Below are 25,239 nucleotides of genomic sequence, written 5' to 3' on the forward strand. Positions count from 1 at the left end.
GTGATAAATCGACGGTGCTCTCGCAGCAAGATACTATACACCGTTCGTCAAAGACAATGAAGGTCCCTAAGCTCATACAACGCGCATGGATCACAACCAGCTCCACTTTCTGAGTCAGATTGCTACATATACAATATAACCAACACCCTCTATCCCAACCCAAGGATAGCAACTCAAACTCCTATTCCCAGAAACATACAATTCGCGCTTCGATACTCTCCCTCGGTTCCTCTCCTTCAGTCCCCTTGACTCTGAACGCCGTATGTGGACACCTCCATCCCAGCTCCTCCCTCTTCGAGTCCAACCCCTTGAACACGACCATTTCCCACGGCTGCATGTTACTCATATACCACCACTCATGCTTCTGTCTGCTCTCTCTATGACTCATAACGTAATTCTTACTCTTATTTCCCGTGCGACTAAACTCCCTTAGTCTGACCTGATAGTCGCTGTCAGGAACGGTGGTCGCATCGCACACGGCCAAAGGATCCCTTTTCACTGTTTTCAGGGGGCGCCAGGCGCCGAGGAAACAAAACCGGGAGGATTTGGTGAAGAGGGCATCGATGTGAGGTGGGAAGGAGAGCTCCGTGAGAGTACCTGATAGGGCGTCGGGGGAGCCTTCGTAGTCGACGTGTGGGTGGCCTGAGGGGATGTCTTGCCAGCGGCCTTGTGCATCTTGAATGCCTTTTTCCGTGGGGGAAGAGTGGGCACGGATAACATGGTTGAATACGTGGGCTGTTGATGCGCCGGTTCTGTGTTGGTGGTGGTGTTAGCTTCTATTCCTCTTTTGTCTCCTCAGTCCTATAATGAAATATGTACGCGGGTATTACAATTTCTTGGCTACTTCTTCTAGCTCCGGATAGTATTCTCGCTTGACATCTTCTTCGCTGCTGTTACGTCCTACCCTCTCTTTGCGTGGTAATGTCACGAACGTGAAGCCGTTTACATCCAAATCGAAGGTCTTATCGGCCTTGCGTACATCTCTGATCAGCATAGGTCGAGTGTATTCATCATTGTCATCTAGATATTTCGTTTTCCACGCTGATTTGGGGATTGGCACGCCTGTGGCAGGGAAGTAGTTGATGTTGGCGACGACGTCGGTGCTATGTGGGTCTGGCTGCATTTTGTGGGTGACAGACGTGATTTTCGGATCTCGTAGAAACGAAGAAGTGCAGTTTAAGTTAGTTGGAGACTCTATCAGACATTTTCAAGATCATGAAGTATGCGTAGCCCTGTTCGCGGATCCGCGGAAGGCATGATGTTACGGGTGAAGTGGGGTAAGCACATGCGCGGTGCTCAGCCCGAGCAACAGGCATCTATCATGACTGAGTGTTCCAAGTCGTATAATAATCGTTCCTCATATCTCATGATCTGGAGTTACCACAGATTTTGTCTAAACCGGTTTTTTTTGGCGTTACTCAAACACATTGCTTCTCTAGAGAATCGCCTTCAGGATGTCGATCTGCTCCATGACAGCACTCTTACTTGTACCACCAGTAGCATTCTTCAGCTCTACTGCACGCTCATAGTCTAAGCACTCAACCACATCGTCGCCTAATCGCGAGTCAATACCCTTGAGCTGCTCCAAGCTCAGCTTGTCCATGGGTACATTCTCCTTTTCTGCCAAGGCGACGACACGACCAGAGATGTGGTGACCCTCACGGAATGGTACACCCTTTCGGACAAGGTAGTCTGCGAACTCTGTAGCCAGCATCTCTGGGGTGAGCGCGGCATGCATTTTGTCGGCTTGGACCGTCAGAGTTGATAGGACACCGGTGGCGATCTGAATGGAGTCGCTGACCGTCTTAATGTGGTCGATGAGAGGCTCAACAGACTCTTGCAAGTCCTTGTTGTAAGTTGTGGGTAGACCCTTGATGGTGACATACAATCCTGCCATGTGTCCGAAAGCACGGCCGCTCTTTCCCCGGATCAGCTCCAGGGAGTCTGCGTTCTTCTTCTGCGGCATCAGGGAGCTTCCTGTGGAGTAGGCGTCGGCTAGTCGCACAAAGCCAAACTCCAGACTCGAGTAGATGATCAGATCCTCCGCCCAGCGCGACATCTTAAGCATGAGGCTTGACCCCCATTGCATCGTCTCGAAGACGAAATCGCGATCTCCGACAGCATTGAGCGAGTTTGGAAGCAGGCCTTCGAATCCAAGCTCCTTGGCCATAGCATGACGGTCGATGCCGAAAGGGTTGCCAGCCAGCGCACCGCATCCCAGAGGAGAACGGTTCACACGCTTTATGACTTCGCGGAGGCGCTCGAGTTCAGACGCGAAAGCGGTGGTATGTGAGAGGATCCAATGCGACCATCGGATTGGTTGTGCCTTCTGGAGATGTGTGTAGCCGGGCATCAACACATCGATCTCAGCCTCTGCTCGCTGTACTGATGTCTTTATGAGAAGCTTCAGGTAGCCTTCTAGTGTCCTGAGCTGTTCCCTCAGCCATAACCGTAGATCTGTTGCGACTTGGTCGTTCCTGCTACGCCCTGTGTGGAGCTTTCCTCCAATATCCTTGCCAATGATCTCGCTGAGTCGTCGCTCGTTGGCAGTGTGAATGTCTTCATCATTGGCCTTAACCTCGAAGGTCTTTGACGCCCACTCCTCCTTGATCTGTGCCAAGCCCTTCTCGATGGCAGCGAACTCATCGGCGGTCAGGATGCCAGTGTTCTTGTTGGCGCGAGCAAACGCGATTGAACCGGCAATATCCTCGGCGTAGAACAGACGGTCGTACGGTAGAGAAGCATTGTACTGCTCCATGACTGGGTCAAGGCCCTCTGTACGCGTCTCAGTATCCAGTCATCGCAAGTGTTTGCCGGCTCAATTGAACCATTGGTTGCACAAACCTGTGAAACGGCCTCCCCATAGCTTGTTCTCTGCTACCTTCTGTTCTGAAGCCATCTTGAGTATATTAAGAGGACAGGATTTGTGCAATTAGGTTGTGACTGTTTGCGCGTTCAAGAAAAAGATGACGCTCCGCATCGGCGGCAGGGGTGCGATAGCGCTAAATGTCGCGGGGAACTTTCCCTTGTCCCCACTTCGGCTGCCCCTCAACCATAGACTCATCACCAGGTTCACATACACAACAATCATGCATTGTCAATTGATGGATAATTCGATTTCAAGATATATTGCCAGTTCATAAGTGATATACTGGAACATAGAACATACGCTATCGTAAGCACCACAAGAAAACAAATACCCAGTACTACTGTTTGCTTCGAACCTTATCAAGAGCTTGCTTCAGAACATCGTGAGATAAGCGACGCCAGGCGGGCTTTCTGGCAGGGGCGTCCTCGCGCAATCCAGCTTCTAACAAGCTCAAGCTGTTCGAGTGGTTCGGGTTGTGTTTGGATGGCTGCAAAGCAACATGCAACTTGGTTCCAAAAGATAGCTTCAAAAGCTCAGAGTCTGGTGAATCACGTGTTGCTCGTGACACCATGCTATCCTTTCTCTCAGGAACTTCGAAGGACGGGCCTCCAGATTCCTCTCGTTCTGCTTTGGCTTCTAGGTTTCGTATAATGCTAGATCTCAGTGGCGGACGAGGCGTCGGATGCACAAACCTTTGCTGACGATAATTGACGAGCTTTGGTTGGTCTAGCACTGGCATCTTGGGCTTCCGGTTGAGAGACTTGTAAAATCCTGCGTTAACATCATGTAGGAGAAATTAGGAGTTAACTAATATCTATCATAGTTACCATGTGATACAATAAGGATCATGGTAACTGCAACTATACGAGTGATGTTATTACACAATGTTGTCAAAGTGTATGGTGAGTATCCAGGTATGAACATATCCTTCATGTTCTTCCTGGAAGTGTAAGGAAGCTGTTCGGACTATTGCATGATAGATTCTGGCGCTCCTGCAGTATCTGGTCACTCGAAAGATTGAGTTATGAGGATTGTCATTATTCATTAAATATGGCGTCAACGCCAGAAAATGCTCAACAGAACAACCGTGGTATATAACTCGACCATGCAAATCGCTCCCTTGTACTCTCAATACGCTCTGAAACTGCCATCGCAGCTCACAGTCCTCCCACAACAGCACCAAGAACACTCAGACCGAGCAAGGCTGAGACCATCCAACTCCTACCTCCACTGATCCTCATACCGGCACTAGCATATCCTGCCTCGTCATCGTTCCTCTTCGCACCAACCGCCTTATCTGTATTGAAGCAGCCAAAGATACCCATACCACTCGCGCTGTCCTTCTCGTATTCCTCCATTTTCTGTGCCAAGCAACTTTGGACGATGTCTGGAGAGTCGGTGATGCAGTACTGGAAGCAGCCGTCGTTGTCTTCGGAATTGACAATGACCGGTGTTGAAGATGTTGAAGGTGACGATGTGGTTGTGTCGGGGGCGGAGTATGTGGCGATGGCGTTGATGTGGCCATTACAGCATGCGTCTAGGATCGAGGAATTGGAGCCACCGACAGGTACCGCGCAGGAGGGGAGTGTGGTGGGTGGTTGGGGAACCGCGGTGAAGGGTTGGCAGGACATTGTTGCGTAGATAGCTAGATTTTGTCGAGCTTGATTGTGAAGGATTTGTGGTATGTGCCCGGAATGAAGTGGCGATGTAAATGCAGCTCGGATTGTCGTTGGTGATAAGACACGACTTGCGCGCTGTTCGATATGCTCTCGAAATGAGTAGATGAGAAAACTCGAAATCGATGGGAAAACTCCGTCGCTATGCTGAGACTTGACTGAAGGAAAGAAGCAAGTGAACTTGTGAATGAAACACTGAGTTGTTCACGGAACACACTCAAAAGAAAAGAACCGAATGGAATTGACGGAAGGAAAGAAGACTGTTTGAGGCTGAAGAATACTGTATCATCATCGCAAAGAACAGAGCCTCATATGTACATTGCCATTTTCTAAGAATATCTCAAGTGGGTAGGCGGATGGATAGGCGGGTAGTTGACAGCGCGAGATCTAGCGTTACGCGCCGACCCACCGGCTGCGCGACGCGTTGGTTGGCTCGCAACGTCTGGTCGATTTACGCGCTAGAACCACGGGCAGATCCGAAACGATGTGTTCTGTCGTGTTTGAAACGTTCTTATGCTGATTTAGGGTAGTCGTCATGCTTTGTTATGTCCAATAAGTGTGTTAATTTGCTGAGTACTCGGAGGTCACGTGTGAAGGATCGAACCATCCATTTCCCTTGCCGCTGCACAAGGCAAATATGGATAGCTAGGTGGTGGACAAGCCTCACTAGTGGCTGATGAGATCGAACAGAGTTGCGGCTGTGCGGATTGATTACGACTTGGGGTCCGTTCAGTGCCGAAACCCGTTGCCTGGGTATGCGAAGCTAAAGAGACGTGTTCATCTGACTAAACACACCACAGTAAATGGTGCTGGATCAGCCATGTATGCGTAGTCCATACTCGATGAATGCAGCAGTCAGATCTTCCAAACCCGAGACCTGAATGTAACATGCCACCAACACCTTCTGTGGCACGGGACAGTATACGCCTTCCAGCGTAGGACCAGCTGATACAAGTAGCATTATTCCTGATCATTTTCGTCCTCGTCTTCATGCGCGGCCGCCCATGGGCTTCTCTTGCGTAATGACACGCCCCTCCTTTCAAGAAAGAATGGTATGGGCGCTAAAAAAATTGCAATTGCCATCAGCACAAGGCTTGCGTTCCTGGTGCCTACGTTCAGAAACAAATGTCTTCCGACCAGTGGGAATCCAGCGCCAGCAAGGTTACGGATGAGTCCGATACCAGCAAGTGCTGATGCTGAGTACGTTTTATACGCATCTTCAGTGTAAGTAAGGGTCATGAGGACTAGATCGAGCCGTTAGCGTTATATAGTTGATACCAAACGCCTGACTGACTTACTCAGGGTATAGAATGACCATCCCCAAAACGCACTAGCGAGCACTGCAAAGAACGGATGTATGTTCGGCGTTGCGGTGAGTGCGAAGGCCAAAAGGGAAATCGGTAATACGATAGCTGCCAGCTTCGCGTGGTACACTCGCGCCTCAGGGACGTCACGATGGCCAGCCTGGGAGACTTGTCGTTGGTAGTACCGTTCTTGAAAGATGTTCGTGATCAAGCCAAACGTGATGCCTACAACTATCCCTAGGAAAGAGATACCGACGCCGATGGTATCAAAGCCGTATCCATTCGGACCGAAAATCATGTGGAATGCGCCGTTGAAAAGGAAGCTCAGGCCGTAGAGGAATCCGTTGTAAAGTGCACCAAACTGCACGATAGCCTCAGATCCCAGGAAGCGGAATGGGCGTGCGAGCGCTGTGCCGAACAACTGCTTTGGTCCTCGCTGCTTCATCTCATCTGGCACTTCCAGCTCCTCGTCCCCTGTCTGCAGGCGTAACGCGTTTGCTCTTCGTAAGAGAATGACGCTATGTCTAGTCTCTCCAAGACTGTATAATGCAAAGACCATAACAAACCAGAAGCCCAAGCAGATGAAGAACATGATCCTAAATACAGCATGCCATGATCTACCTTTTGCGATGAATGAGAAAAGAACGAATCCAGTAGGACTGCCACCTGTTGCCGCCCAAAGAAACCATGACATGGCTGGCCCGGTGTCATGATGGTGGAAGAGATCTGCGATGGTGCCTCCAAAATTCGAGATCGTCGTAGATGAAAAGTAGCCTGAGAACAGGCGCAGGACTAGGAATGGACCTAATGTTTCTACGTATGTCGTTCCCAAAAGGAGTAAGAGAAAGATGCCGTAAGAAACGATATAAACAGGTCTCCTTCCAAAGTACTCCGAAAGAGGAGCCAAGGTCATAGGCCCAAAAGCCAACCCAAGGACATACATGCTTAATCCCAGAACCGCGACACTCGGTGAGACGCCCATGTCTTTCGCGAAATCGCTCGCAGCAGGACTAAAGCCACTTGCTCCCCAGGAGACACTGAGGTCTATCGGAACAATAGCAGCGACCATCAGCCATTTTCGCGCTTTCGACCAGTTCCGCGGGTCGTCTGGGTCGTTGGGCTCGAATGTTATAACTTTGGTTGGAGGGCTCCGCAGTAGAGGCTCACTCTCTCTCTGGAAGGAACTCATCATTGCACAAAGGTTGGTGTGTTCGTACGTCCCCCCGCTGCGAAGCTTGGCTGTGTAATGTATGTTTTGACGCGTATTGTTGTTGAATCATGTCACAGCTTGCGGGAACGATTAGTCCGATGATGACGTAATTGAAGATAGTCAGAAGGCTCGGGCCGCTGCTCGACACCTGTCACATGCTCACCATGATCTTCATTTATCGATTTACTTTACTGAGACATGGCCCTGAGATACTAACAACAGTCTGATTGAAAAGTAAATGACCATACTTTTTTTGTTCGAAATCGCGACGCCGGGCTTCCTTTTCCTACCGACCTCAGGAGCAGACGGAAAACACCATATCTAGTAACTTATACCCTGACCATTGATTGCTGATCACCGAATGCTGTGTAACCACTCCTGACGCACTGCATGTACTGTACCTGGGTAGCCTGCATCGGAGTACAACATCTGCAGTCATCAAACCAACCCCGCCAAATTTACCCAATGCCGCACGCAACACCACACAGGCTATCACAGCTGAGCACGCTGGCTTCTCCCAAGATCAGATGCCATTTACCCACCTGAGCATGATGTTCATATTGGCAGTCATCTTCACTGAAACTAAAGCTTGCGATCACGACGACCACGTTTCGTTATTGTGATATTCCATGCCTCGTGTAATCTTGAAAGGCCATGTCTTTCCCTTATTCTCTGCTTGGGGATGCTCGTCCTGATACCAACTAGTATATACCTCAAATTCTCGCAATTCTTGTACACCTGCAACACTCAATGGTGTTAACAAAACATGCTCATATGCAGCATCAACACACGGTGCCCAGATCACCATGTCTATTCTCAAATACTCCAGACCTTCCATTTTCGAGATCTCGGACCACATCAGTGACCAGGACGGGGCATTGTAAGGTGGATCGCCCTCAAGGAAGTGACTCATCTTCCATGTCTCTTCGTATGCCCATCTCAGTCTTACGGAACGGATTGTCTGAAATAGACTGGGCGAAAGCAGGCGATGCAGGCAGAAATATGCTGTAAGGTTGGGAATTCGAAATGTGTTGCATGTGTAAATGTATTCTGTCGCCTCAATGTATCTATAACATCTCAATTAGATGCTGTAACGAAAGTGAGAGTCATTGAACATCACTACTTACGCCATCTTACACGACTTTAGAAATCTCAAAAGCTCTTGTGCTTGACCACATTTCGTCTGGAACGGGACGCGCCTGTCTCCGTCTTCACGAAGCTCAAGCTGAAGTTCTGCTCTGTTCATGACATAGGCATATACGAGCCTTCGCAGCTCCAGGGGCAGCCTTCCGAAGAAGAGCGATTGCTTTTGGGGTAATATGTTGGCAGTTGAGCCGATGTCGAAGGCATCATCCGTCTCTGCTCTTGGGTCGGGGAGACGTGCATGCTACGAAGCATTAGTCTCTGCTCGCAGTCTTCTGAGGTGTTCTTCATCTGCCCGCCTTTTCTTTGCTATCATTCGTTCATAAGGCACGACGATCACCGTCTCGATGATGATGTCCTTGAGGGCGCGCATGAGTACTGAGGTAGATCGCATATCCGTGTAGATGGAGGTTTCACTACACAGCACCTACACAATTTGGATACATCTTGTGTTGGGCGATCTCTCATGTGAGGGCTGATGCCTGCGCTAGCTCTGGAAGTGTGGCGTAGCATGCTGCGAATATTCAAGACGGCTAGAATACGGAACATATTCGACTTACTGTGTCCATAGTAGTAGACCACTTGACGGAAGCCTATGATTACTTGCTTGGAATTGCAGAAAATCAATCGTGTGCATGATAACAAGGCCGTACCGGAAAGTAGCACATTCCTTGGTTCCGTCATGACTCGCCTAAATGAGAGGCTATTCATGGGTACCGCCCGCAAACAACGCCCGCCAGCAATCCTCCACACCCTCATGTAAAGCCATAACCACTCATAATCGGGTATTTAATATAGTCTGCCCGTGTAAACACATCTTTGGGAAGGTATGAAAGAACATGTGGGCCGGTTCGACTTTCAACAGACCCTGTCCTCGGGCGCTTTCCCACCGAAGGACCGATTAGCGTCACTACCCCATAGCATTCTGTCCCCCTTTACCCCGGATTATGGCTGGGATCAACGAACTTGGCTTCAATTAATTTTCCCGTGTACCTGGATACGAGGTGTATAAAAATGGGGAGGCAAGTGCTCCCCAGGGTAAGCAGTGCTCGTTGGCACCTTCCATCTACAACATGCGCTCCACCGTAGCAACCGCGGCGGCGCTTTTGCTGCCTTCGACATCATGGGCTTTCCTGAACGCGAGTCAAAACAACCGGAGTCTGACTATCGCCAATGACCGGCTCGTCGCGTCGGTGAGCAAGACAAGAGGATATATCAATGTCCTCACTCTTGACGGTCAGAACCTGCTTGGGACGGAAGACGGCAACACCGGAGTTGGTCCATATCTCGACTGCTACTGCACTCCAAGTGGCTTTTGGACACCCGGTCGGGGCAGCAATGTTCAGTACCAGCTGTTCAGTGGCAATGATTCTACTGGTACCCCATATGGTGGTATCAGCATGGGCGAGACCTACGCTCCAACTGGGCAGAGGTTGGAGCAATACTGGTTTTTGAGAGAAGGGGAGACGGGCCTACACACCTTTAGTCGTGTGATTTACAACAACAAGACCACTCCGTTCTTGCGCAATCTGCAGGAGTTCCGCACACTATTCAGACCTAACCATGAACCCGCACTCTTCACGCACTTCGTCACCAATGAGAAGTTTGCTGCGCCTCGCCCGGATACCCAGGGTCAGGTTACTGTTCAGGACGCTACGTGGTATCTGCCCAACAAAGAAAGTCCGTATGTCGAGGGAGTAGGAGACTACTTCACCAAGTACACTTTCCAAGATACATGGCGCGATCACAAAGCCCACGGTATGTATGCCGACGGTACCGGTAGCGCCAATGGCTCAACTTACGGCGCATGGCTCGTACACAACACCGTCGAGACGTACTTCAACGGCCCTGTTCATTCCGATCTCGTTGTCGATGGCATTGTATATAACTACATGGTCTCCAACCACCACGGCATTCAAACACCCAACATCACCGATGGCTTCGATCGTACCTTTGGACCCCAGTACTTCCACTTCAACTCTGGCGGTTCGCTCGAAGAGCTTCGAGAGGACGCGGAGCAGTACGGTCTTCGTCCAGAGTGGAATGCCGAATTTTACGATTCCATCGCAAAATACGTACCAAACCTCGTCCCAACGTCTGGCCGTGGTACCTTCAATGCAAAGATCAACCTGCCTGCCGGAGCCAAGAACCCCATCGCCATCCTCACAGAAAGCGGCCACAACTTCCAAGACAACGTCTTCGACACCAAAGCGTATCAGTACTGGGAAGACATCTCCTCAGACGGCGAAGTAACCATTCCCCGCGTAAAAGCAGGAAACTACCGTCTCACCGTCTACGCCGACGGCATCTTTGGCGACTACTACCAAGACGACGTCTCCGTGTCCGCTGGAGAGGAAACTTCCGTATCAGCGACATGGATCCCCGAGTCCGCAGGCAAAGAACTCTTCCGTATCGGCACCCCTGATAAATCTTCTGGTGAATACCGCCACGGCTACGCTCAATCACCCACGAAACCTCTCCTAACAGAGGAATACCGTCTCTATTGGGGCGCATACGATTTCGTCGACGAGTTCCCCGAGGGCGTGACGTACAAGGTTGGTCAGGACGATGAGTCTCAGGCACTCAACTACGTCCACTGGGCTGTCTATGGTGGCAAGGCGAACTATGAGCGCCCGGTACCTGTGCCCGATCATCCGTATAACTGGACTATCTTGTTCGATGCACAGGCGAAGGAGTTGAGTAACAGGACTACTGCTACGTTCACTGTGCAGCTTGCTGGTGCGAAGACGGCAGCAGGAAATACGGATGTGTTCAACGCAAGTGAGCCGTACTCGAATCTACCTTTTACCGTCAATGTGAACGGCAAGGACCTTGAGCCGTGGATCATTCCGTAAGTTCCCCTGTACATTATGCCTCGAAATTGTTACTAATTAAGATTTCAGATACAACCAATCCTCATCTTGCGCTGTCCGCTCAGCAGTCATCTGCTACAATCTCGCACACAAGTTTCTTTTCCCGACTTCTATGCTGAAGGACGGTGAGAACAGTTTGATACTGAGCCTACCGTACAACGGGACGAACTACGAGAGTGCGTTGTTGCCCGAGTCGGTGTATGTACAGTATGATGCGATGAGATTGGAGGTGAAGTAGTTAGATCAGTAGACAGGAATAATTGTATCATGATTATGATGTGTTCTAGATGCTCAGCAATAACACAACTCCATAATATGCACCGCTAAATATACACCTTCTGTTTCTCTTCATCGACGTTGTCCTCAAACTGCCATTAAGCTACCTCCTCAACCATCCTTCCACTGAATGGCTTCTGGGTCCCCTTCTGCATGTCCCCTGCGAATATACTGCCAACGGGAGCCTGAAGCCACTCATCAGGAACAGCGAGCTGAGTTCCCTTGGCATTCTGGATGTAGCGTGTGAAGAGCGGGTTTGCGCGCTCAGGCTCGTGTTCTATCTCTTCTCCATCTTCGTCCACGTTCATCATAGATTTGCGGCCACGTTTTGGAGGCTGTTTCTTGAGGAGACGATTGATAGTGTCGAGCTGGAGATGGAGGTTAGTAGCTGTTTCTTCAGATGATGTGGAATGGTGGACGAACCTTTTCTTCTTCATTCCTCTTCTCGCTGAGATTCTTCCTTCGCCTTGCCATCTCTGCCCTTCGCATGGCGTGTTCTTCAGCTGTGAGGTGCTTCTTCTTCTGTGCTTCGTTGGAGAGTGCCAGGAGTGCGCCGTCACCTTCTTCATTGATGAGAGCGCGTTGTCGCTTCGTCATCTTGGTGACATCAGGGGTCTGGTCGCGGCTGGCATCTTCGTCGCTGTCCATGTCCTCGTCCATATCCCCACTAGGTGTGACGCCCATGTCGTCGTCTTCCTCGCCCTCGGCATCCTCGTCTTCGCCTTCTGCGTCTTCCTCGTCGAGGTCGGAGTCGGGATCGCTGAGGTCGTCGTCATCGTCATCGTCCATGGCCATTTCCTTGGCCTCGACTTTGTCTTGTGCTTTTGTGAGTTTAATCGCTGGCGCTGGTTGGACGGGGATTCCTCTATTCGCGTTTACAGTGATTCGGGGCGCTGGTGTGTCCTCCATATCGTCGTCTTCGTCCCCTTCGGCGTCCATGTCCTCATCCTCGTCGCCTTCAGCGTCTACCTCGTTCTCGTCCGAGTCGTCGTCCACATCCATGGCATCGACCTCCTCGGCGTCGTCGTCGTCGTCGTCGTCTTCGTCCTCATCGTCGCTGTCGATTTCCTGCACCACACGACTACTCCGTGAAGCACGTTTGCCCGCGACTATGTTATTCCTGCTGACGCCTGCCTTGGGCACAGCCCCGCCGGTGGCCTGTCTGATCTTGTTGGGGGATGACTTGACGGTGAGGTGTATCGACTGGCGCGTCTCTTCGGGCGAGGAGCGCTGTATGAGGGCAGCAGCAGGCGACTGGTTCGCAGTGCCGCGACGTGGGCGGGTCGAGGAGGCGGTAGGGGTGGCACTGGAGGGGGTTAGAGGAGCTGGAGCTGCGCGCGACCGTAGGCGAGGCATGATTGTAGCGGCGTATGGGGAGAACAGAGCAGGACCGGCAAAAGCGGGAGAAGGCAGATGGGAAGGATTGCGACGGCGTCAGATAGCCCGTTCGTATCTCCGTACCGCTGACGTCGCGCAGGGATGTGCAAGCGGGTGGTACAGAGGTGGTGGTGCAGAGAGGGCCTTCTTGGGTCGCAGTTGCTCTTTGGGGATGATGTACTCGACGCGCTGCCCTTGGCGATGGGTGCAAGTCATTCGCTCGCCTTGTCAGCCACATACCTGGTGCTGTTTCCTCTCGCATCCCATCCGTCGCCCTCGGATTCGTCATATTCGGTGCTTATGCGTCGCATCCGTTTGGCCGCGCGATCTGCCATGTTTATGATTGGCACAGGGATATTATGAAGTTTTGGTGTTATTCCAATTGGTAGGTGCGACGATTTTACGCGTGTTGGTCTTCGGCCATGTCCTAACCTTCAGATGGAGATTCGCCGGGATCTTCCCCAGGTGTCGGAAACAAGCTAGCGTGGGCCCGTCCCAAAACATGTGAGACGCCAGCAGTGCTCTCTCGCCTCATCACATCATCACGTTTGCAGCAGTTCATGAGAGAGACGTATTTCAGAAAAGTTTACAAATTCATTATCGTTATCCTTAAGTAGATGGAAGGACTATCTCGAGACGCTATCCAGACCGACAGTTCCCGGTTTAACCCCATACAGCCTTGATGGTCTCCTCAAAACCCTCCTTGGGCACACCCAGCTTCTCGTTCCACAGACCCGCCGACGATAAGTCACCTAGCTGATGCTCCTTGGCAAATGTAGCACCCTGGATCAAGTACGGGATGCCGCTATAGTCTCCCGACTGAAGCTTAGCACGCCCTTGCTCGATGTGCTCCTTCGCGCTGGCCTTGTTGACAGTCCACTTCGCACCAGTAACCTTCTCTGCCGCGGCCAGCACCTCGTTCTGCGTTGTCTGGAATCCACTGACGTATACGTATTGGTTCTTGGTCAGATCTGCGTGCTCGAGTGCCTTGACGGTTGTAATGCCAATCTGGTGGAGGTTGGTCGCCGAAAAGACGGCCTCACCGTCATCAAAGATGGTTGCAGTCTTGGAGGACCCGTCAAAGCCTAGGAAAGCGACCCTGAGGCCCCAGTCGAAGAAAGGACCAGTGATGATGCTGGTCCAGCTAATCTCCTTCTCCTTGCTCTTAAGGTAGTTGACTGTGCCAAACTTGGCCTCAAAGACAGGCACAATGTCGCGAGTGCGCTTGTCGGGCGTGTTGCTGCCGTACTCTGAAGGAAGGAAGCGCTTCACTCCCGCTGCAATGGCGGCATCGATCAACTTGTTCTGATCTCCCAGTGCCATACCACCAACAAGTGAGACAACCGCATCTTGGCCCTGGAATGCCTCCTTTAGGCTGTCGTGGGAATCGTAGTCTGCGCGGATGACCTTGACACCTGAGGGGAAGGTAGACTTTGACCCTTGGCGGGAAAGGACGGTTGTGTTGAAAGAGGACTCCTTGAGGAAAGCGTTCAAGATGGAGGGACCGAGGTTACCACCCGCCTAATGTTGTTAGTCCATGCGTACACGAGCAGTTTGGGAGAGATGCATACTCCAATGATGATGACGTTCTTGATGGCTGTCATGTTGACGTGTTGCTGTTAATGTGTGAATAGACTCGGTGTGTTATCTGACTATAGAGTGTAGAATAAGTTGAAGAACTGGATATCGCTGAGTTTGTGATTCATTAAGGTGATGAAGACGACGTCTTATATATGTCGCGACGAAGACGTGATTATGCAGACCTATGATGCAGGTACAAGGCCCCACATCCTCAGTTCCTCACTTTCCGCGTTGCTTTCAAACCCGCGCTTTACAACCGCTATGCTTTGCTAATGCACGCGTAGACTAATGGCGTACCTGAAGCTTGTCTGCGACAAGGCATCCCTGCATGTGATACTACCGTTGGTCGGTAGTTGGGTAGACAGTCGGAGCGACTCGAGTCCTCCGCTATGTCGCTCTTCGACGAGCAAGAATTGTTGCTTTGAAGTTGGACTACTGCTAGCTTTCTTTTGCGCTGATCATTGAGAGTCAGTTTAGTTTGGTACACAGTATGGTTGGAGCAGCTTTGGAGCACGTCACTCTCCAGAAGCTTCTCTGCAGGCGCAGCACAGCTCGAGACCCTGTCGCTTGACATCGGTACCGTAGTTACACCGGAGCTATCATGCCACTGAACCAGGTTGGATGCAAGGAAAAGGACGATGTTGTTGGGTGTGCTTAGCATATCATGCGGAAACTCACCGTCGTGCCAAGACGCTAGCCGACCTTAGACATTCAGTAATCGAAGTTGTCTCTTTTGCTACTTTGCGCCGTCTCTATCAAATCACAAACGCGAAAACCGATTTTGCATTAAACTGCTTTGATTATAAAGCTAAGCCTTTTTGACTTTGTCCGATTACTGTGTTCATACCTCAATAGCCTAGGACGACCGTAAAGTCAGTGTTCGGTATCTAGACTTGTTCGCTCGATCAGGCCCTGTCTATTCAGCTGTATGAGCGACTTCAAGGGATCTTCTACATCCAAGCACTTCTCTCGCACTCCGTACGATCCTATTCAAACACTTTTTCGTATACCCAGAGTATCTTTTCGGTGATCCGCACAATGTTTCATTGTGGCGCGTTTAGTTGTCCGTGTACCTACATCAGACTAGGTACTGCCTGACGTTAATCAACGCGACCTCAGTCCTCTTTCGGCGGACCTTCCACGATCATGTGTTTGTTATTGCATCGCTCCATAGATCCAGATCCGAAGATTACACGACGCATCTCGTTCATGGTGAAAGGATTTCGATGATTTTGTAAGGGAGTCATCGGCACGATCCTGTTGCGCAGAATTCTGAGTGACCACCGCGGTTGTTGGCTTGCACCCTGACGGCACAGCTCGTGGCAGTCATTTCCGCTTCTGAAAAGGAACCTCTCTAGCGATGAAGTAGCGACTCAATGTATAAGCGCACGAAAACACCACGGGGTGAATGGCTCAGCATGGCTCAGCATGGCGTTACTAAATTTTCGTTTCTTCTATAAGGTTTCTTACACTGCATCTGACGACAAGCAGAACAACGAAGTCATAACGACTCGTCTACCATTATAGATCAGCATGCATCATAAAAATAGTCGACATATACACACAGAGAGTACATACACTTTCTACGACGACTTCACACCTTTCTCGCTGGTATGACCATGGAAACTAGCACGATTACAAAGTCCTTAGACAGTTGCATTCTCCGAGTGTTCAAGGCAATACTTCGCTGATATCTTACGCTCCTTCTATGGAGCGTTCGAAAACACCTGTTACACGATACACTTCTGGCGGGATGCAGTATGTTATGCAGGTACTGACCCTGTATCATTGCACACGTTGATGCCGAGGCCCATCTCTGATATGAGTTAGGTCACGAGCACTAAGTTCTCGACCGAATTCTAAGCTGGAAACGATGGCTATCCTTCATTCGTCATAAGTCATGCACGTGATGGTGTGTGCCTGCTCGGATTGGCTCAGCCTGGTTACACAACGCTTATGCGCTGTACTATCGGCAACGAAATATCAGTGTGGGCAGAAGCTTTTCCAGAGACTTCCATGACATTCTACGTAGGGTCTTGGCAATCCCACATGGGGATATAAGCTAGGTCTACCAGCTGATTGTTTGCCTCCCAGTGTGGCGAGGGTGTAAGTCTTCGCGCAGGGTGGAGATGACGAAGATAACGGCGGGGAAAAATAATGGAAAGAAAAGCTTTATCAGGCGCCCGGGGGGTCCAAAAACTCCCGGTGCTGCAAATGGCAAGGCTGAGGATAGGAAAGAAGCTCAGGCGGAGGAGTTACCTGCATCTTTAGCTGGCGAGCATGACAAGCAAAACATCATTGGAGGCTATGTTGAGGAAGGTAAGTACGGTGCCTGGTAACAAGCTTTGTGATTGTTGTGGTCTACAAACTTCTGGCGCTAGGCTTCTGCTTTAGATCGGTGGTAGTAGTGGGGGCTAATGGACGGGGTAGTGGTCGGGGCAGCAAGTGCGGATGTTTGGAATCGGCTATCATGCTCAGGGTGTGGTGGGGGATGTTCAGGGGCGCAGTGGTGTCAAGGGTGCGGACGCTTAGAGTGTTGGAGATGTAAGCAATCGCTGTGTATCGTCTGCGGAATGGAAATTCTGGATACCTAGGTCCTTATTCAATAACGTATGACTGGTCAAGCGATACTAGTATAGTTGTACAAGAACTTGGGTTCTCCCAATATGCAAGTTGCAGTGCATTCATCTTCGTTTTCTCTCAGACCGTGAAGAAGTATCTGAGTACCAGTGGCGCAGCTATGCAGGTGGTATCCAAGTGATTGAGACTACAGAATATGGAGGTATCATGACTTCTTGAGACAATCGAATGCCTTCTTTCGATTACTGTCATGAGAGATGGATAGAATCGATAGGTTATAACGATTGCTAGCACTTAAAAACAGACACGATTGCATCGCGGGTTTCATTGTCCTGCCCAATTGCCTTCCAAATTCATTCGTCAGTCCCTCGCCAGAGTACTGCGTCACATCGCAGGGCACCCTGCAGATAGGCAGCAAGCGTCGGCACGCAACACGTCAAGTTGCAACAAACGGCCCCGCTTTAAGTTCTGTCCACTGCCTTAAGCTTCTGTCTTCGATACTCACTCACTTTCTCACAGCAATACAAACAGAAACATTTCCATACTTAGGTACGCGCACCTAGATTAGTGGAGTTTGGGCTTCGCGTAGAGATCAACATGAAGTAACTATATCTTGTGGCTCGGGAGTATTTCCTTTGTGACTAACACATATAGCCCGAGCGACGCAATTATCCAGCTTGTAGTCGCGCGATGCGTTGGCGATACAGAGCGTCTCAACGTTCACCGTGGTGTTCTTTGCAAAAGCTCAAAATTCTTCCAAAATGCTATGAAGCCAGAATGGACCAACATGCAAGCGGGACCGAATATCATCGATCTCCCAGACGATCCTGTGGACGTTGTCAGCGACTACATCAGATGGTTGTACTACGACACGATTCCAGATAAGCAGTATGAAGCAGTCGCAAATACCCGCGAAGAGAAAGCTGAAGAATCGGAAAAAGTCTTTGTTGTGCTTGCAGAAGCATACGTCTTTGGAGAGAAGATGGTTGATATGAAGTACAAGAACGCGGTGTTGCAGACGATATTCACAGCGCAAAAGGCTTTTGGATGGCACATGGGACCGGAGAGCCTCAAAATTGTTTACAAAGGCACCCCTCCAAAATCTCCGCTTCGACGTCTGATCGCTGAAAATTTTGCGTATATGGCACATGATGACTCGGGAAAAGGTGTTGGCTGGATGCAATACCTCGAAGATTGCCCTAGGGAAGCTTTGGTGGACGTGGCGAAAATCACGGTAAAGGTACGTCCGTCACGTCCTGACTACAGTCCTGGCGTCGGGTCGTATTTTGAGGAAGAGCAGTTCTAGGATTTCTCCTTCGGGAGGTTATCGAAAACTCTAGAGTGGAATAGATACAGGATTGCATGAACCCCAATTAGGAGTGTAATGAACTGTTGTCAGTAAGAAGCAAAACCAAAGCCCCTTTATCCAAGACTTTCTTACTCGGCCCAACCAACCCCCCTCTACTCCTCGTTAGGCAACACGCTCCATCGATCGTAAAACCTCCTCTTTACCTCATTACACAATATATCATTCGCCTGGTTGATTTCCGCCATCCTTTCAGTCGCTTTCTTCTGTTCCTGCTCAGTGCGGCGATCAGGGTGCCATCTCAGACTCAAAGCTCGATGCGCTTTCCTAATGTCAGCCGCTGTAGCATTTCGGGTAACACCGAGTACAGTGTATAAATCTGTGGTTGGTTGGACACCTTGCGGTCGTGGAGGGACAGGACGACAACGTGGTGAGGGCCGGGTGTAGGGGTATGAGGGAGGTGTTTGGTCACTGGAGGAGTTGTTGGATGATTCAAACGCCGAGTAGAACGTAAAGCGGGGTGGTGGTGGTGGTGGTTGTCGTCGGGTGTAGAAGACAGAAGGACGAGCACCAGAGCAAAACGAGGGCCGAGAGTCGGTGGTACGCGAATCAGGAGACGCGTAAGGTTCAAAGTTGTCTGGTACTGGAGGATATGAAGAGTAAGTGGAGGCCGACGCGTAAGAATCATAGGCTGAAGGTGGCTGGCGGTCTTCCGTGGTGTAATAAGACTCACGGGGTGGATGAGTACGAGGACGGTAGGAAGACTGGTGAGGTGGCACAGGCCTATTATGGCTTCGAAGGTATCCATAAAACCTATCTTGCAATCCTGTGGCGTTATTTCGGTAGTCGTAGGGAGAAGGAATATATTCTGGAGCGCGAAGACCCGGTCCACTCCAATTCTGCTCATGCTGCTCACGCGTACCCTCAAAGAAGCTAGGAATAACGTCCCTCCTCATCTCAGAAATGTGATCGAAACTGCCATGACTGTTTCTAAATCCCGAATCCGATGGACATGCGATATTCCTAAATAAGTTGTCTTCATAGGACAATGGAGTCGAAGAGTACCGAGGTCGTAATCTACTATTTTGGAATACCTCTTCTAGATACGCTGTAGTCGTCAAAGACATTTCTGCGTTGTGGATTTGTTTGATGTATTCGAGGCTACGTTCTGAGGCTTCGTTAATGGTACAGCCTTCATTGCGGCAACTGATGTAGTAGAATTCTCGAATCTGCTCTTCTTCTACGGGTGTGGCCATGGAGGTTGAGTAAGAGACCAGTCTCTGGAAAAGAAAGCTACACTATTCAATCCAAGCCACTAAGTGGGAAGTTTTAGTTGATGTGTGAAAGTCTAACAGTCGAGTTAGTCCGGCCTCTTATGTGGGCTGCGGAGCATTGTGCGGATCAATGCTGCTTCACGCGACAACACTCTTGTGAGATGTTCGAACGATCATTGTAGTCACACTTGACTCAGCCCGGTGTATGGAATAAGTGAAGAGATCTAACGCTCGATCTATCAGCTTTGCTAACAACCAGAATATCAGGTTCATTTGTCCTGCACATGTCGCATGATACCTAGCGTTCGACTGGTCGAACGGTTCTTTTTGAATGACGAAGGAATGCGAGTATTCGAAGCTTGTTGCAGAATGCCATCTTGGGACTTATAAAGACTGAGAACGACTCAGCCGGATGGTTTTAGGCTGGCTTTGGCGATGTTTCGCAGGAATTCTTACATATCCAAGACTGAGTTCAAGACAATCACAACACCTTGATAGGCCTCTTAGCTCCGACCAATTGATATGTTATTTGCTTGCCATTCGCTCGTCCACGAGATCGGGCTGCATAGCTGACTAACTGCAGCTCGACAACGTGTCACAAGGTTCCCCGCGCGATCACACCTCATACAATGTCAAACTGACGAGAACTATTGCTTACGATGACTGAGTTTTTTGACTGGAACCATTCCAATCTGAATTGGGCGCACTTCCATTCTCTCGCAAACCTTCTCTCACTCCGCAACGGTGGCCAAGCCGAACCTGCCGCATTGTTCGAGGCTGTACTTGAGCAGGGTGGAGAGATTCGCGATGGCGGAGATGAAGATGCTTTTAGTGTGGATACTGCTGTCGTAGATCAGATATCAGATTCAGGGCATAGCAAACTGAAGAGAAGGTTCCTCGACTGTTTGGCTGGACTCGCAGCTAATGAGAGGGGCGGCAAAGCAGTTGCTTGCTCGGCCATGAAAGAGGCTGAGGATAGTGTTGTCATCTGGCTAGCTCGTAATAATGGTTTCCTGGACGAGGATAAACGTGTGTTCGATATTTTCGCAGAGCTGCTGAGTTCATTGTCCTGTGATAAAGGTGAGTTTGGTCGGAAAACTGTCTTTCGTATACATGCTAAAACACGCTTATAACGATAGTTCAGAACTTCGAGAGTGTCTTATGGAAAGAGATGGTGTCTTACCACTGTCGTCGGATTAAACAGGATTACATTCCCAATTTGAGATCAAGCTTCAGAGCCTACGATGCTACCCCAGCAAGAGACCTTGCCGATGTGGCGGCGTACGATCCAGATCCCAAAACCGCGTTATCAGTCCTACGAACTCTCCTTGTCGATAGCCTTTTTGATAGTGCCAATGTCTTTGAGAAGTATGCGAATCTGGTAGTGGCGTCCTACGACCTGCGTCGGACGAGATCCGTTGAAGAGGTGCTGAACAACTCCACGTATGCAACTTCAAAATCGAAGAAATTGTGGCAGAGCATTTGTATGCTTTCCCGGCTTCTTGTTGCGTACCAAACTTTTTTGGACGTCGCCCAGACACTCCCGAGCTTCGCGCAAGTCGAGGTCGTCCTGGTGCCCCTTCTGGTCGCGCCTTCGAATCCGCCGCAACCACCACTCACGTTGAAGCAAACATTCAAATTACTCGACTTGTATCTGAACGACTCTACAAGGGAAGCTGTTCTAGCTAAAAATTGCAAAGCCATCGAGACTGGAAAGACGTTTGCAAATTTGCAGAAGCAGAAGCCCTATGTGCACGCCGAGGTACAAATGATGGTCTTCCTAGCTGCCAATGAACCAATGAACTCTGACTTATTCCCGTACTTTGGTTGTAGCAAGCTGAGCTGCTTCATGTGTAGTCGGTTCCTACAGGCATATGGTCTGTTTTCCACAAGAGGGTGCCATGGCCGTCTCTTCAAGCCATGGACTGTTCCGAGCACAGACAAATTACTCCCGGGTCATGCCGACCGAATAGCTAGAGCTCTTGCGTTGGTCCAAGAGGATGTCAAAAACAAGTTGAAGGAATCGGTAAAGAGCCACGTCCGGCTCGAGCGAACTTCGATCGTCGGAGGAAGCAGCATTGTGCGTGAGCAGCCGGAGGGTAACTCGTCAAGGAGATCGCAAATCGATAAGCTGGAAAAGAAAGCCACATACGAGAGAGTCTCAGCAAGCTTCAGAAGGTCAGCAAGCTACTAAACTCATCGTGTCGCCTGTTTTTGCTTGTACTGACGCCTCGTTTCAAACGTTACAGACAATCTGAGGACACAGTCACCTACTCCATACCAAGAGGCTTTTACAGAGACCGATTGGCCTTGGAGTGTGACATATGCGACAGGATGACGAAAAGAAGCTGCAGCATCTGCAATAAAGGCTCCTTCTGCAGCGAAGACTGCGAAAGGAAGAGGTCTGGATCGCATCTGTTCACATGCTCAAAACGCTCAATCACATCAGCTGATTATCTATGGATGTCATTGGCAGATGATCGCATGCCTGATGAGGGGGATGTTCTTGAAGACTTTGGGTTCAACAATACGTCTTCTTACCAGGACAGAACGTACCTCTTAGGTCTTTACATCGGTCTTTACCTTTCCGGCGGCTTCTCAGCGGAGGATCTTCACGAATGGCGTACTGGAGGCATCCTGGCCGAAAAGATCGAAGAGTTTTATTATGGCATTCCTGAAAAATCACGCGGAGGCTATTTCCCATGGTACTTGCAGAACCGCCATGTTTTGAGTCGTCCTGGGACGGAAGGAGAGGGGAGTCAACATCTCATAGCCACCTTCTACGACAAAGTTAAATCCTACCTGGATGTCAAGGATCGTAACAAAACGGCGAAAGAATTGAAACCAGAAGCCAAGAGAGATGCTTACAACTTGCTAGCGACAGTGTCACAACAGTTCATGCCCAATCCCAGTGAGAAGAACTGGTACTCTTTCGGATTTGTAACCTGCCGAGGACAGGACGAAGAGAATATACTCGCGGAAATCTACCGGTGTCTTCTCCTGAAAAACGGTGGAGGCTTCTTCCCTGACTTCTACGAAAGCTTAAGGGCCCACGATCAGCCTGTCGATTTTACACAGTTCTGGAAAGCGTATGAAGCTGGCACTCTCATACAGCTTATGGACACGAGTAGCCTCGAGGATTCCCGATCCCGTCTTCCATTCCTGGAAGTCTTCCTGTCCGTTCCGCGAGCCTGCGATCGTCCCTCCGTATGGGATCTGAAGTGGATGCTTGACATCAACGACCCCACGAACTTTACGCCCATTCTTCCAGTCAGCGTCGACTATGGTTTCATCAACTGCCACACATTTGAGGAGACCTGTACACTGGTGGAAATTTACAGAAGAGTGTTCCAGAATACAAGTCCACTAGATCTTCATCAAGCGTGCATTGCGGGAACTTTGTGGCAGTTCGTAAGCGGTCGTATTCGGATGGAGGAGCGGTGGAGGCCGTTGATGAAAAATGTCTATTCACGGGTCGAATCAACAGCGTCGGAGGTAAACGGGAATACTCAGTCGAGACCAGGATGCGAAACGGACAGAGAGCCCGTCGAGTTTTCACCTTTGTTATCGAGACTGTTACGTTCGCTCGGTATTTTCTGATTCAACTCTTTATGTCGTAGTGGCTATTATAGATCTAGTATCATAATGGCTATTCAGTGTGAAGGTTGTTCGGTAATAGAAGATAATCAGACCTTATAACAGGGCGGAAGGACACGTTGGCTTCGAGATACGGTCTCTGCCTATATGCTTGTCTAAGTCTGAACCCATGATGATGCATACATTTATTGTACATACTCCAATCTTCCATCACATTGGCACAGGCGTCAAATGCCCATCCTTGTCATACTTCGCCTTGAAGAATGTATAACTCAATGTGACCGTCTCAATACCCTTCATGTTGATGTCCTTTGTAAACTCCGGGTCGATGTAGAAGAAGACTGGCATGTCCACTGTTTCCCCTGCATTCAGTCTCTGCTCCTCAAAGCAAAAGCACTGAATCTTGCTAAAGTATGGGGCAACCTGTCCAGGCGTAACAGAATAGGTGGCTACACCAATGATGTCTTCCGCTGATTTGTTGGTCGCAGTATAGAAGGCGAGGGCAGTTTCACCCGGGAGTACACGGACTTCGCGTTGTTGGGGAACGAATTTCCAGGGCAGGACGTCAGATACAGAGCCGTTGAATGTTATTCGGATACGCGGATGAGATTCTACGGGCTTAAGACGTTCGGAGGGATCGACGGACGTATCACCGCCGTGAGCTGCTGACTTGATGGGCTGCCCTCCCCAGCCAGTCTCCTGGCAGATCTAAGAAGCATATTAGATTGAGGTTTATAGTCGAGTCAACGATCTGAAGTCGCACCATCTTGTAAAACGGCACTGAGCCATAACTGAGCGCTGTAAAGCCTATTATTACACTGAAGACATAGTTCCTAGACTATCGTCAGCGATTGCGCCCCCATCGGATGAGGGTGTACGCATACATGACTGTCCGATTCTTTATCTTATACTGCGCATGCATCTGGTCCATTCTTGGCACAGTGCCATGCTGCCGCGCAGGTTTTGTAGTGTTCAGCCATCTCTGTGCGGTAAAGCCTGGGTTGCGAGCGCGCGGTATTCTAGTGATCGAGCGAGAGCATGCTAAGCAAGTCCAGGAGCCCAGCGACCGTGAAGGTAATTGTCGGAATGGCGATGCGACAGACATATTGTGTTGTAAGAGTCAATGTTCCAATCGAGGAAACCTCGGTGGAGTGATGAGCAATGGACCCCGAAGTTCGCCGCGGGATTTAGCCCGATTGGGAACGCGTCTCGGAGCGCAAAAGTTACCACCTGAACGCGAACGTCATCTTCGATACTCTCAACGCAAACACTTCTCCTGCAAACACCCTTCCTTTCACTGTATATCAGAGAGTCGCGATTCTTACCTGTTAAGACACTATGGCGGAAGTCCTCTGCGGCGTCTGCAACGCAGAGCCCAAGAAGTACAAGTGCCCGACTTGCGCGCTCCCATAGTACGACACCGCCCGCAGCCTCTCAAACATGGACAACTCTAATTACGAACAGCTGCTCACTATCATGTTTCAAGACACATAAAACAACGCATGCCGACACTACAGAAGTCGCGCCGAAACCAGCAGAACCAGTTCTTCCACAACCACCACCACCCGCCCCGATACCACGATATCTCAAGCAGCGCACCGACTTCTCCGTCCTAGCAACAAACCCGAAATTCCAAACACTACTCAAGACTCACCCGATGTTACTGGCCTCCCTCCAACGTGTCTACGCCAAGACTATAAAACCAGATCCTGAGGATGAGAAGCGGCGGCGCATGCTAGAACGAAACGCTTTCCGAGGTCGGGGTACACGAGGGAGAGGCCGAGGGGGAAGAGGTGGTTGGAATAGATCGGAAGATAGGCAAGAAAAATGGACTCAGAAGAAGGGCGATAAGGATGGGATGGCCGAGTTGAAAGGGATAAGAGACGGGCAGGGGAAAGAGGGAGAACAAGATGCCATGGCTGAGTTTGTTAATTTAGTTGAAGAGATGTTTGGGAAGCATGAGAAGGACCCGATGGAAGAGGTCTGATGAAGGAGCTGTAGTACCAGGATCTCGCGACACCACATGGACGAGGCAGGCTATACCAACCGCCAGGATACACAATGGATCCCGCTAGCGAAGTGTGGCTTCGATGACAAACTAAATACTGGAAACATTCTTCTTAAAGCTCACGATCCAAACAGGACCTGGTATCGATACGTTGGATTTTAGAAC

The 25,239-nt window shown here is 50.0% G+C and overlaps 13 protein-coding genes across 13 annotated transcripts; 5 read left to right on the top strand and 8 right to left on the bottom strand.

Moving 5' to 3' along the window:
- Positions 1-181: 181 nt before the first annotated feature.
- On the bottom strand, positions 182-1,123 carry AA0111_g3232 (hypothetical protein; the record flags this gene model as incomplete). Its single annotated transcript, XM_028649094.1, has 2 exons — positions 182-752; positions 831-1,123. The coding sequence occupies 2 exons, from the start codon at positions 1,121-1,123 to the stop codon at positions 182-184; spliced, it is 864 nt and encodes a 287-aa protein (XP_028508710.1).
- A 312-nt stretch (positions 1,124-1,435) lies between these two features.
- AA0111_g3233 (Argininosuccinate lyase) lies at positions 1,436-2,899 on the bottom strand (the record flags this gene model as incomplete). The annotated part of the gene is made up of 2 exons (XM_028649095.1): positions 1,436-2,775; positions 2,845-2,899. 2 exons carry the CDS (start codon positions 2,897-2,899, stop codon positions 1,436-1,438), a joined length of 1,395 nt encoding a protein of 464 aa, XP_028508711.1.
- Positions 2,900-4,026: 1,127 nt separating this feature from the next.
- Positions 4,027-4,500, bottom strand: AA0111_g3234 (hypothetical protein; the record flags this gene model as incomplete). The annotated part of the gene is made up of 1 exon (XM_028649096.1): positions 4,027-4,500. The coding sequence occupies one exon, from the start codon at positions 4,498-4,500 to the stop codon at positions 4,027-4,029; it is 474 nt and encodes a 157-aa protein (XP_028508899.1).
- A 1,005-nt stretch (positions 4,501-5,505) lies between these two features.
- Positions 5,506-7,038, bottom strand: AA0111_g3235 (hypothetical protein; the record flags this gene model as incomplete). Its single annotated transcript, XM_028649097.1, has 2 exons — positions 5,506-5,789; positions 5,844-7,038. The coding sequence occupies 2 exons, from the start codon at positions 7,036-7,038 to the stop codon at positions 5,506-5,508; spliced, it is 1,479 nt and encodes a 492-aa protein (XP_028508708.1).
- A 2,237-nt stretch (positions 7,039-9,275) lies between these two features.
- Positions 9,276-11,313, top strand: AA0111_g3236 (Rhamnogalacturonate lyase B; the record flags this gene model as incomplete). The annotated part of the gene is made up of 2 exons (XM_028649098.1): positions 9,276-11,053; positions 11,106-11,313. 2 exons carry the CDS (start codon positions 9,276-9,278, stop codon positions 11,311-11,313), a joined length of 1,986 nt encoding a protein of 661 aa, XP_028508846.1.
- A 136-nt stretch (positions 11,314-11,449) lies between these two features.
- On the bottom strand, positions 11,450-13,063 carry AA0111_g3237 (hypothetical protein; the record flags this gene model as incomplete). Its single annotated transcript, XM_028649099.1, has 3 exons — positions 11,450-11,719; positions 11,775-12,657; positions 12,969-13,063. 3 exons carry the CDS (start codon positions 13,061-13,063, stop codon positions 11,450-11,452), a joined length of 1,248 nt encoding a protein of 415 aa, XP_028508709.1.
- Positions 13,064-13,391: 328 nt separating this feature from the next.
- Positions 13,392-14,332, bottom strand: AA0111_g3238 (hypothetical protein; the record flags this gene model as incomplete). Its single annotated transcript, XM_028649100.1, has 2 exons — positions 13,392-14,249; positions 14,300-14,332. 2 exons carry the CDS (start codon positions 14,330-14,332, stop codon positions 13,392-13,394), a joined length of 891 nt encoding a protein of 296 aa, XP_028508706.1.
- A 3,344-nt stretch (positions 14,333-17,676) lies between these two features.
- AA0111_g3239 (hypothetical protein) lies at positions 17,677-18,195 on the top strand (the record flags this gene model as incomplete). The annotated part of the gene is made up of 1 exon (XM_028649101.1): positions 17,677-18,195. One exon carries the CDS (start codon positions 17,677-17,679, stop codon positions 18,193-18,195), a length of 519 nt encoding a protein of 172 aa, XP_028508707.1.
- A 155-nt stretch (positions 18,196-18,350) lies between these two features.
- Positions 18,351-19,451, bottom strand: AA0111_g3240 (hypothetical protein; the record flags this gene model as incomplete). The annotated part of the gene is made up of 1 exon (XM_028649103.1): positions 18,351-19,451. One exon carries the CDS (start codon positions 19,449-19,451, stop codon positions 18,351-18,353), a length of 1,101 nt encoding a protein of 366 aa, XP_028508756.1.
- Positions 19,452-20,128: 677 nt separating this feature from the next.
- On the top strand, positions 20,129-21,663 carry AA0111_g3241 (hypothetical protein; the record flags this gene model as incomplete). Its single annotated transcript, XM_028649104.1, has 2 exons — positions 20,129-20,549; positions 20,609-21,663. The coding sequence occupies 2 exons, from the start codon at positions 20,129-20,131 to the stop codon at positions 21,661-21,663; spliced, it is 1,476 nt and encodes a 491-aa protein (XP_028508755.1).
- Positions 21,664-21,953: 290 nt separating this feature from the next.
- On the top strand, positions 21,954-23,069 carry AA0111_g3242 (hypothetical protein; the record flags this gene model as incomplete). Its single annotated transcript, XM_028649105.1, has 1 exon — positions 21,954-23,069. The coding sequence occupies one exon, from the start codon at positions 21,954-21,956 to the stop codon at positions 23,067-23,069; it is 1,116 nt and encodes a 371-aa protein (XP_028509173.1).
- Positions 23,070-23,276: 207 nt separating this feature from the next.
- Positions 23,277-23,997, bottom strand: AA0111_g3243 (hypothetical protein; the record flags this gene model as incomplete). The annotated part of the gene is made up of 3 exons (XM_028649106.1): positions 23,277-23,774; positions 23,830-23,899; positions 23,951-23,997. 3 exons carry the CDS (start codon positions 23,995-23,997, stop codon positions 23,277-23,279), a joined length of 615 nt encoding a protein of 204 aa, XP_028509172.1.
- A 407-nt stretch (positions 23,998-24,404) lies between these two features.
- AA0111_g3244 (hypothetical protein) lies at positions 24,405-25,053 on the top strand (the record flags this gene model as incomplete). The annotated part of the gene is made up of 2 exons (XM_028649107.1): positions 24,405-24,478; positions 24,531-25,053. 2 exons carry the CDS (start codon positions 24,405-24,407, stop codon positions 25,051-25,053), a joined length of 597 nt encoding a protein of 198 aa, XP_028509174.1.
- Positions 25,054-25,239: the final 186 nt, after the last annotated feature.

Source organism: Alternaria arborescens, assembly GCF_004154835.1.
Source record: "Alternaria arborescens strain FERA 675 chromosome Unknown contig_6, whole genome shotgun sequence".
Lineage (NCBI taxonomy): Eukaryota > Fungi > Ascomycota > Dothideomycetes > Pleosporales > Pleosporaceae > Alternaria > Alternaria arborescens.